The sequence below is a fragment of the Manis pentadactyla genome, chromosome 4 (assembly GCF_030020395.1).
Source record: "Manis pentadactyla isolate mManPen7 chromosome 4, mManPen7.hap1, whole genome shotgun sequence".
Lineage (NCBI taxonomy): Eukaryota > Metazoa > Chordata > Mammalia > Pholidota > Manidae > Manis > Manis pentadactyla.
The window spans coordinates 151,255,761-151,267,319 of NC_080022.1; the positions used below are offsets into that span (position 1 = coordinate 151,255,761).

General features: G+C 40.5%; 1 protein-coding gene across 1 annotated transcript; it reads left to right on the plus strand.

Moving 5' to 3' along the window:
• The first annotated feature begins 253 nt into the window (after positions 1-253).
• LOC130683488 (protein SLFN14-like) lies at positions 254-8,297 on the plus strand. The gene is made up of 4 exons (XM_057501187.1): positions 254-1,315; positions 2,529-2,657; positions 3,574-4,288; positions 6,366-8,297. The coding sequence occupies exons 1-4, from the start codon at positions 256-258 to the stop codon at positions 7,195-7,197; spliced, it is 2,736 nt and encodes a 911-aa protein (XP_057357170.1). The 5' UTR covers positions 254-255; the 3' UTR covers positions 7,198-8,297.
• Positions 8,298-11,559: the final 3,262 nt, after the last annotated feature.

Sequence of the window (11,559 nt, forward strand, 5' to 3'; positions counted from 1 at the left end):
GCCAAAGCATTAAACATTCACCTTTGCTTATGCCTCTTCATGCAGGGAAGGCTATAGATGTCAGCAAAGTTGTTAAAAAGCAGTGATATCAGTTATTTCCGATGTTAAAAATGTACCTGCAATAATTTATAAATATTGTAATATCTGGAAAGTATTGTCATCTTTAGGATTCTTGTTAATGTAGAAGCATTTCTGTCCTGATAATTAATTGGAACCCCTTTCCATTATTGTTTGGAGCACAGAGGGGCTGCTGAGATGGAGAGTCTCAAGACTGATACAGAAATGCTCTACCCTGAGATAATTGTAGAAGTGGGCAGAGTAACTTTTGGAGAAGAGAACAGGAAGAAGATGACCAGCAGTTATTTGAAAAGAACTGAGAATTCTAAAATCATCCAAGCCACATGTGCACTGTTAAATTCTGGAGGGGGTGTGATCAAAGCGGAGATCCACGACAAAACCTACAGTTACTGCTGCCATGGGCTGGGACTGGATCTGGAAACATCTTTTCAAAAGCTCCTTCCTTCGGGTTCACAGAGATACCTTGACTACATGCAGCAGGGGCACGATCTCCTGATATTTGTGAAGGCATGGAGCCCAGACGTTTTCAGCTTCCCCCTAAAGATTTGTAGCTTGCGCTCCAATTTATATCAGAGAGCTGTGACTTCCACTATCAACCTGAGTGCCAGCAGTGCCCTGGAGCTTCTCAGAGAGAAGCGGTTTAGAGCCCAAAGAGGGAGATCGAGGGTGAAAGGGACACATCCTCAGAAAGTTCTTGACAGACACATTCAGGAAGAGGAAGATATGAGGATGTCTGCCTCAGAAATTTTTAAAAAGGACAGACTCATGTATAGGGAGAAACCCAACTTTACTGAGTCCACACATGTTGAGTTTAAAAGGTTTACCACCAGAAAGATCGTCCCTCAGATTAGGGAAATGCTGCCTCACTATGTTTCTGCATTTGCCAACACCCAAGGGGGATACTTAATTATTGGGGTGGATGATAAGAGCAAAGAAGTGTTTGGATGTAAGACAGAAAAAGTGAACCCTGACTTATTTAAAAAAGAAATAGAAAACTGCATAGAAAAACTGCCTACATTCCACTTCTGCTGTGAGAAGCCAAAGGTGAATTTCACTACCAAAATCTTGAATGTGTACCAAAAAGATGTCCTGTATGGTTATGTCTGTGCGGTTCAAGTGGAGCCCTTTTGCTGCGTGGTATTCGCAGAAGCCCCGGATTCCTGGATCATGAGGAACAATTGTGTCACAAGGCTGACAGCAGAGCACTGGGTGGCCATGATGCTGGATGCACAGTCAGGTAAAGCCGAAGGGAAGGCATTATCCAGTTACCAGGGAGGAACCCCCTTCTCTGCCTTCTGTGGGTATTTGGTCAGACAATCCAGTTAAAGAACAGAAAGCCATTTTTGCTTACAAATATTCTTTTTCTAATAGCTTTACTTCCAAATACTCAAAATGTGAACTCTTTGAGATCAAGAAATGCTTGGGTTTTAGTCCGTTTTTAAGGAAGTTTAAATATCCATCAGCCGTGAATTAGTGTATGTTCCCTTTTATGCACTGTGAAAACCTGTTGAAAAAATTTTGCAGGATGATGTTCCTCATCAAAACGTTCATCAAAAAGTTACACGCTGAAGATGATATTTTAGGGAAACACTACAAACTAAGATTGAGTCCACTAATTCTTTCAAGGGAAGCTTATTGACAAATCCAAACTGTTTCAGTTAACGTGAGGAGCTAATACCTTCAACTACTCGGTGTGGGGAGCCACCAAGTGGGTGAAAATTAAAGAGAAAGGAGATTCTGGGCAGGGAGAAGTGGTGGGGCGGAGGCAGGAGGGACTTTGTGTTTTCATTTCCCTTAGAGTTTTGCTCAGAATCAGCTCTGGCGATTTCTGATCAATCCAGGAAGGACTAAGAGGCTGAAGGAATCTTACCCGTTTTCCCTCATGGTCATTATGTTTCAAATTGGAGAAAAGAAGCTTGTATCAAGACTTTAGTGATTTTATTGCATCACTTTCCTTGTCCTAAATGTGTTTGAGTTTATTTTTCTCTCTCACACACACATACATACACACACACACACCCCAAACTAGAGATCTGCCACTTTCTATCCTATCTAAATTGTTGAATGGGGATTTAAGACAATCATAACCATATGAAAAAAATACTGTGCTTAACTTTTTCTGATCCCCCAACAGAAAGCCTTTTCCTCTTAGAGATGACTTGAAATGAGAATATTAGAGTTGGAAGGAAATGTAGGGATCATCGCCTCACCGTTGCATGAGAGAGAGGTGGAATGACTTGCCCCAGATGAGTCACACAGTGACTTAGAGATGCATGAACCTGCAGGAGTCCCCACACTTCTTTTCCTAACATGTGAACTGTTTGAGGCCTGAAAACTGTCTGAGTGGCTCAGGCACCATACATATCACATATCAACAGGAGGAAGTTAAAAAAATTAAGTTATTTTACTTTTTCTTTTCATTTGAAAGAACTTTCCATGTATTTGTTTAGCAACTTCCAGTTTGACCGCAGAATACAGCTTTCACCTGATTGCATCAGCTTCCTCTGCACTAAGAAGCTCACCATATCCTATAAAAGTCCTGGGATTTAAGAGGGCTCTACAACAACGTTTGTTTCCAGGTATTCCTTCATGATTGCACCTGAAGAGACTATTTGTTTTCTAAAATTAAGTTGGGAGGAGTTGGTAGCAATTAGTCCACGCCTTTCTCTATAGAGGAAGTCACATGTCGGACTTAGCAGAGAAAATGATCCTGACTCTTGTTTCCTTGTCATCATATCCGCACTACATTTTTGTGTGCTTTGGGACTTCCAGTCACATATGGCTTTTGTTCTCCAAATCTGAGACATTTTAGGAGTTCTCCTATATTCCTTACATCTATATCACAAGAGACCTGCCCCCTAGCTTTCTGATGCAGAAGGAGGTGAGCCACGTAGTCACCCGGACTCTTCATAAAGCGCTTTCTCAACCTCGGCACTACTGACATTTGGGTCAGATCATTCTTTGTTGAGCGGGGCTGCCCTGTGAATTGTTGGATGTTTAGCAGCATTCCTGGCCTCTGTCCACTAGATGTCAGTTGCACTTTTCCAGCTATGACAATCAAAACATTCCAGACTTGGCCAAATGTCCCCTGGGGAACAAAATTGCCACAGGTTAAGAATCACTGTTCTATAGGAAAGTTCTTAGTTTCTCAAAAGTATCAGGCTCACACACACACACACACACACACACACACACACACACACAAACCTTTAGCAGGAAGAAATACCTTCCTAGCAGCAGTGGACCGTTTGGGGTTGAGCAGAGCATGCTAGCAGGCTATTCTGTGAAGAGCCCTCCCTGTGGTCTTCCCCTGTTTGAAAACTGCCAGAAATGTGAACTGCATAACTTTGGCCTGTGAAGAGTGGTTGCTTTTTTTGTAGAAAAGGAAACTCATAGTTCCATGGCTGGGCTCATTCCTTCCTATGATGTTGCAGGAATACTTATGATATGCTTTTGTAAATTTTAGTAACTTATGTCTATTTCTTACATTTTCAGTGACACAAGAAGAGATACAATTTAAACCAGAATCCCTGTGTAAGAAGCTATTCTCAGATCATACAGGACTGAAGGAATTAATGAAGACACAGATACTTCAATGTTCTCAGGGGATTGTGATATTTTCTAGAAGCTGGGCTAGTGATGTTGGCTTAAGGAAAGAACAGAATGTCTTGTGTGATGCTCTCCTAATAGGGGTTAACAGTCCCCTGGTACTCTATACTGTCTTAATAGACTCCGGTTGGATCCGAGGGCTTGAATATGCCCGAGACACTGCTCATCAGTTAAAACAGAAACTGGGAACTGTTGGTGGTTACACAGGGAAAGTGTGTGTTATTCCAAGACTGCTGTACCTGCCCAGCGCACAGTGTAGACCTAGAGAGATCCCTGTGCACTACCCCGAATCCTACAGGCTAGCCAATGAGGATGAAATGGAAGACTTGTTGCAGGCCCTTATCGTGGTCTCTCTGTGCTCTAGATCTCTTCTGAGTGACCGGTTGGGCTGTGAGTTTTTCAACTTGCTCATAGCGGAGCAGTGTGAATTGCTCTCAGAGAGCCTTCACGAGACACGAGAATTGTTCATCCACTGCTTTCCAGGAACCAGGAAGACAGCCATAGCCATTAAAATCATGGAGAAAATTAAGAATTTGTTTCACTGCAAACTAAAAGAGATCCTCTATGTTTGTGAAAGTGACTCCTTAAGGGATTATGTGACGTAAGAGTTTCACTAATTAACACAATAAATGTATTTAGTCAGTCTTTTCCATAGTATCACAAAAGTAATTTGTGTTTTTTGTTTAAGGTTTTGCTGCATAAATGCAAGAGCCTCAACTACATACACATTTCCAAGTGATCAGGTAGTTGAGCTACAAATGGGTCCTGTGGAATGTTCAGGCTTAACCCTCTCATTACAAATTTGCCAAACATGCCTAACTTTAAAATTTATATAACTAGAAACATTTTTTTCCCACAATGTGTTTGAAAAATAGAAATTTAGGAAAGGTAGAAGTAAATCTACCTTGCTTTAAACATACTTTTTACTTGATATTTAATGCTTTAAAGTCATGGGGTATTTCAGTTAATTAGACATTATACCTAACAGAAACTTGAATTTAATACCATTTGATTTTGTTTATAAATAATTTCATTTGTTTGACTTGTTCTCAATCAATACTTTCAGGAAAGTATGCAAATTTGCTTCTGAAATTGTATACAAAACTATGCAATTTTATAATTCTAGGTTGTTACACAATCTAGAAAACGAGGGCAAATTTATTTTAATTTTTGGTTTGGTTTACTTAATTATTTAACAAATCTTTTTGAGCAACATTTATGTGCTAGGTACTGTATACATTTAGTGTTAAAGGCAGAAAGCATATTGCAAACCTGGCCATAAAGCTGAATAAAGGAGACAAAGAAAAACTAAGCAACCTCAATGTCATGTAATAAGTATGATGATAAAGAAACGCTTTTCTTAACTTAGGCTGGAGGTTGGTCAGCAAACACTTCCCAGTGAAGGAGATCCTTAGGCACGCTCTTAAGTCAGTAGAAGTAGGTAAAATGAAGGATTTTTAGGCAAAGGGCACAGTAAGTGGACAGGTATGGAGACACCAGAGAATCAGAACAGCAGGTCTGAATGGAGCAGGGAGCGATGTGGGTATGTCGCAAGTGATAAAGTTGGAAAGGAGGCAGATGCCAATCATGGAGCATCTTGTAACTGTGCTAAGGGCTACGTTCTTTACTGTGCTTTATAGGTAAGTTTTAAAACATCCTAGTCAAAAGGTAAATTCAATTCAGCAAGTATTTATTGAACCCCTAATGTGAGGGAGATACAGAGAAGGCTAAGAATCAGTGCTTTTCTTCAAGAAGTCTACAATGTCCAAGCTGGAAGAGAAAAACTTGACTAGTTATGATTCAAGACATAGGAACTTCACATGTAAAATCAGGAAATCTGTAGTAATGACTGATATTATCTGGATCCAAATTAGAGGAGGCAAGAAATAGCCAAGTTGTTGTTATTTTAAAAAGCAAAATACAAACACACACACATATTATGCTCTCACTCATGCACATGTTTTTTTAAACAAACTTGGTTATTTCTTGCCTCCTCTCATTTATTCCTCCTCCTCTGATATGCTAAAACATACCATTAAGGGATACTGAACTAAGTAAGCAGACTAGTAGCTCCTGAGAGACCTAGCCTGTAGATTTGTTACCTTACTTGACAAGCCATGGAACTCAGCAACCTCTTGATGTTTTCCTTACCAAAATCTAAAGATGCTTCCAGTTTTATACCACAAGTAAGTGGGGGAAATGAGATTTGCTTTAGAGGAATTTGTATTAGCCTATATCTCTTTTGCATATAAAAACTGTGATATGCCTCTAGATGACTGTTCTCTAGCTCTAACTAGGACAGCAAGTAAAGAAACAGTATTAACAAGTGTACATTAGTTTAGAGATTTCCTTTAGATGTAAGGAGCTTGTCTTCAGGGACTGTCAAGCAGCAGAAATAGATTATGAATAGAAATAATAAAATCTCCTACCTGGGTTCATTTAAAAAGTCTCACATGCTGATTTAACTAGATAACCCCACAGAATGGGGTTTACAACTATGTGTTCTGTCTGTCAGGTATCTTGTAAGTAGAGCAGTTGTGTAGTATTCAGGACATTACTGATCAATGAATCAGCCTCTGTATAAGAACTGCCTCTGACTTCAATCCAGAGAGTAATGAATTCACAGTATTCCCTTTGTTTATATGCCTGAGATCCCACTCTCCCTTTTGTCCTTGCAGTCAACAAACCACCTGCCTGGTTGTGACCCGGAAAACCTTCATGCAAGGGGAGTTCCTAAGGATTAAACACATAGTAATGGATGAGACTGAGAATTTCTGCAGTTCATACGGAGACTGGTACATGAAGGCTCAGAGCATCACCCATCCAAAGGTGAGGGGGAGTAGAAATGAAAACCTTCACCACGGGATCCTCTGGATTTTTCTGGATCCTTTCCAAATCCATCATGCAGATATCACTGGCCTTCCCCCTCCATCTGCTCAGTTTCCTCGAAAAATAATCACCAGCGAGATCCACTGTGCTTTGGAAATAGCAATGGTCATGAAAGAAGAAATGAAGAGGATCAAAGAGGATCCTCCCCCCAGCATGTCTCCAGACACATTGGCATTGTTCAGGGAAGCTGCCTACGAGGAAGCAATGTGTGCCCAGGCTCTGCCCGGGGTGTATGAGACAGAGACTAACCTGACTACAGAACAAATAGTGAAACACGTGGCAGAAAGATGTCACAATCTGTTCCAATGTGGCTATCTGCCCAAAGATATCGCAATTCTGTGCAGGAAAGGGGAAGACAGAGGACGCTATGAGCTTGCACTGCTAAAAGCAATGGAATTTCAGACCCATGGAGCAACAAAGATTATGTTCAGCCAGGCCTCTGGTGTTTCAGGCAGTCACATCATCTTAGACAGCATTCAGCAATTTTCAGGCCTGGAGAGGAATATTGTGTTTGGGCTTAGTCCAGAAAGTGCCTTGTCAGAGGAAGTTCATAGGCTCTGCTTTGCCTCAAGAGCCATTAAACACCTTTACCTGCTTTATGAAAAGAGAGCAGCTTTCTGAAAATGATTTCAAACAGTACAGGTAGCCAGGAAGAGCAGAGTTCCTTCTCCCAGGCAGGTGGCAGCTGCTCCTTTTCATGTCTCAAATGTCAAATGTCTCTTGAGACTGACCCTCCACTGTTTGCACTGTCACCGTCCTTTCTCCAATCCACTTCACCTCCACCCTGTACATTGTTCCCCTGCCACTAGTTTTCCTAGTCCAGCCCATCTTTCACCTTGTCAACCACAGAGGTTCTCCTCAGAGAACTGATTTTGTGATGTCCCCTGTTCAGTGAGTCCCTGCAGTCTTCAGACCAAACCAATTTTTAAGGCTTTCTTTAACTATCCTGACTTACTCTCCTAATGCATCGTTTATTACATCTCCATCTCCCAATGTTTCTAATGCATCCCAGCCTCGCTACCCTACTTTGGAGGGTGGAAGGTAGGGCCCCTCCAGGCTACTTACTTTGACTAGGTGTCTCAAGGGCAGCACCTTGTTGGCATGTCCTACTGGCTACAGGCCTCAAGCTGTACAGGCCCAGAACTGATTTCCTCTTTGCCCCAAGTCTGGATCAGTCTCATAGAGATGGCTTTATGCTAACCAACCATATAAAAAACAGCGCATGAATGAAAATGCCACTCTGTCAATTTATACTGAGGACTGTAGTAATAAGCAGGCCAGCTGCTTTTGCTAATCTGTACACTAAATAATAACATACAAAGCCAAATTATGTAGGCATTGCTTTGCAGCAAGGGGAGCTAGTAATCTGATTCAAATGTGTGGAAACTTCAGACTATGTTAGGCTATTGCAGTCATCTCTAAAGGAGAGATATTTCTATCATGAGGACTAGACAGGTCAGGTTTACAAAAGAAAGCAAATGTAGCATGCTAAGAGTGACTGGTTGTCCCATATTATTTGCTTCGGATGAAATTTTTTCTCTCTTCTAGTTTCTAAAGTTTCTGGGTTGACAACCTAAATTTGCCCTCATTCCTCCCACCACATGCATTTTCTGCTTAAAACAATTCCCTATATTTTAATAAATTAATCTAGGCTGGAAATGGCTTATACTCTGCATCTGGCCTGGGAAGTGGATGCGCCTTTGCACACCCTTGATTTCTTCCATTATGATTTGGAGTTAATTTTACAATCCAACTCGGAGTTCATGGGGACCCTAGATGGCAACTCTACCACCTCTGCCACCAGTACCCATTCCTGATTCCCGGTTGGCCCTGTGCCATTTTCTCAACCTTCAAACCCTTTTCTGCCCCCTCTACCTGTTGAAATCCTTACTTGTCTGTCAACTCCTTGTTCAAATGCCCACCTCCTCAATTAAACTTCCACTGTTCCCCTAAATTAAACTTGGTCTCTCCTTTTTGCAGACATTCTATGGCCTAAAAGCTGTTTTCTGTTGATAGCACCAAACTCATTTTAAATTGTGCTAGAGAAGTACTTGTTGAAATAGCAGAATCCATGTTCTTCCTTCCTATCGTGTCTTCTTTCCAATATATGTGAACTAGAAATCCAGTCAAAGTTCCCTTGCTCTAGTCAGCTCCCAAAATACCTAAGCCAGTCCTGTGCTGTTCAATGCAATCTTGCTTTTTTTCCCTGTAAGGATTTTCTAATTATTTTGGAAATGTTCCAATTTCCAGACTGTTTTTGACTTCAAGAAAGGTTTAAGATGACTTTATTGATGCTGGAGAGGCATGAATCCAGGAGGAAGTGTGGAAACATTCTTTTGGCTATAATTTCAGATAAAGCCTGTCAGCTTTCCAAGGGGTGGGAGAGCAGGCAGCGCTTGGAAAAGCACTCTTAGTTGTCTTTCTGAATTGCTCAGCCACCAGAAGGGCCAGTCTGAACACAGTAGTCAGTTCTCCTGGCCGTGCATTGAACAGAAGAACCTCTCCCCTGCCTCTTGGTTCTCCAGTCACTTGACATTTCTTCCTTTTTACCTTTCCTTGGGGATCTTGGAGGCGCTTTTGGGTGGGAGGAAATGAAGCTGTGCAATTAATTTGTTTTTGATGAAGCAAAAGATGCCAGTGTGTTAACATTTGGATAAGAGGAGATGTGTGAATTCTCTAAAAATAATTTAAACGGTCAAAAGTAGAGGGTGATTGGAGGAATGGAGAGAACAGGGAACTGTTATATTTTAGTCTTAATCCTTAGTGCCTACCTTTTAAAAATACATACATGCATTACATAATTTTTGGTAAAATAATTGATTTTAAAAAGAACTGATTGTTTTAAGTACTGAGTTTGAGAGCTTTGCCAGTTCTTAGTCTAGTCAAAGAACTCAGTCAGACTTAAAGTAGAAGGCCTAACCCAGTAGTTCTCAACCCTGGCTGTCCAGGGGGGACCTTTAAAGTATACCAGTGATCAGGCCAGATACCAGGCCAGTTAAATCAGCATCAGCATCTCTGGACGTGGGTTTGTCTTAACTTAAACATTGTCTAGATGATTCTTTTTATATGCCAGGAGGGTTGAGAACCACTGAGACTTTCTAGTCTGTTCTCTCTTTCCTCAAACAGACATGTACACATTGCTCTTCCCATAAGACCATAAGCTCCTTGTGAGTAAGAATGGTCACTTATACATCTTAATTTCCCCAAAAACAACTAGTGCAGTACCTCAAACATGGCAAGTGCTCAGTAATTATTTGTTGAATGGACTTGCTGCTTTCAGAAAATCAGGATCTACTAGGGACAATGCCTCTGTTCAAGGAAAGGAGTATCTAATTTTGGAGACTTCAAAGAGGTCAGTGTGGAGAATAATCAACACTGCAATAATGAAGAATAAGAGAATAAAGGAATTTAAACTATTTTTAGGCAACAGGTAACGTTAAAAGTCCATGTTGTTGGATGTTCATTAGATTTGAGTTTGAGATTTGGAATGGGCGGGATATACTTAGAATTCTAAATTTTCCTATATAGCCTTCATATAAAGGATAAAAGGATAAAGGATAAAACAGTTAGTTTGATGAAATACCTTGTCTGCTGTGAGAGTCTTCTAAAACTCATTTTTAAAAAGAAGAGTAATATAAATCTGTTGTGCAAATTTGAGAAATGGAGAAAGGCAAAATAAAGGGTTCTTATCATCTTGTTATGTAGGCATACTTATTCATTTTTGTTTATTTCCATTTTTAGTTGATATGCAAAAATATTGTGTTATGATGAAGTTGCAGAGTCAACTTTATATCCCATGCACATGTTTTCTTTTTAACCTTTTTGTGAGGCATTGTTGTAGAATGTATTCTTTTTCCAGTAATTCACCACTCCCTATCCCTATACCCTTTGTAGTTCCTAACATTAGATCTGTAGTATATTTGCCTACCCCTTTGAAGAGGGCTTGGCCATGTGACTTTATTTGGCCAATAAAATGTTAGTAGTTGTGATGCACTCAGAGGTTTTACACATTTCAGCATTAGGACTGCTCTCTTGGGCTTCTACTACTGCCATGCGAGGACTATGCCTCGGGCAGCTCACCAGTCACTGAGGAATGAGAGATGGGAAGCAGGCTTGAACGTGGCTCATGGCCTGGAGCCAACTTCAACTGATCCCAACTGGATTGGCAAAAACTCAGCTGACCTGCAAATGCTTGAGAGATTAATGCTTATTATTGCATGACTGAGATTTCAAGGTTGTTTTGCAGCAGCAGCTGACTAGTGCATGCATTTTCCTGTGTTGTAGCATAGTCTTCAAAATTGCCATTTTTAATGGTACACAATAAACCAACAGATTATACAGAATTTCAATTTTTTAATTATCCTCCTATTAATTTAGGTCACTAGCAATTTTACACTATTAAAATTAAGCCAGTCATATACTCAGACCTACAACCTTATGTTTCTTTGGAATATTTATAAGTCACCAGGGATGAGATTATTGGATCTCAAAGGTGGTCTAGGTAAAAGATTCCCATTATTCATATTGGTTCTGATCGGCAGTGCATAGGAAAACCCCAGTCACTGTACCTGACAACATACAGACTTGTTGCCCTAAATAAGAGAACAAAATGCTGGCATCGTGTTCTGATGAGAAAACAGTCACTGGTATCTCAGAAGCAGGTGGCTATGCTGTGCTATCTGCACAGAGAGTAAAGCCAAGGCTCGTCACCCTGACACAGAAGCTAAGAGGGAGAGCTTAACTTGCAGGATTGCAGATGGGAACATAAAACGTAACCTTAACATAATATAGAAAAAGCAACAAACCCCAAAACCTTTGGTGACTTAAACTGGCTGGATGACCTCAGGCAAATTAATTCTCTCCTTTAATACTCAGCTTTCCTAGCTTAAAATAGAGATAAAAGTACTATCTATAAGATAAAATTGAGGATTGAAGTAAAACCTGGCATGTAGAATGCTTTCAATAAATTTGGTCACTAATTAG

Excerpts from the sequence above, each read along its gene's own strand:
- LOC130683488 (XM_057501187.1), top strand. The coding sequence starts at position 256 with ATGGAGAGTCTCAAGACTGATACAGAAATGCTCTACCCTGAGATAATT. Across the intron at positions 1,316-2,528 it reads GATGCTGGATGCACAGTCAG|CAACTTCCAGTTTGACCGCA; the intron begins GTAAAGCCGAAG and ends GTATTTGTTTAG. Across the intron at positions 4,289-6,365 it reads TCCTTAAGGGATTATGTGAC|TCAACAAACCACCTGCCTGG; the intron begins GTAAGAGTTTCA and ends TTGTCCTTGCAG.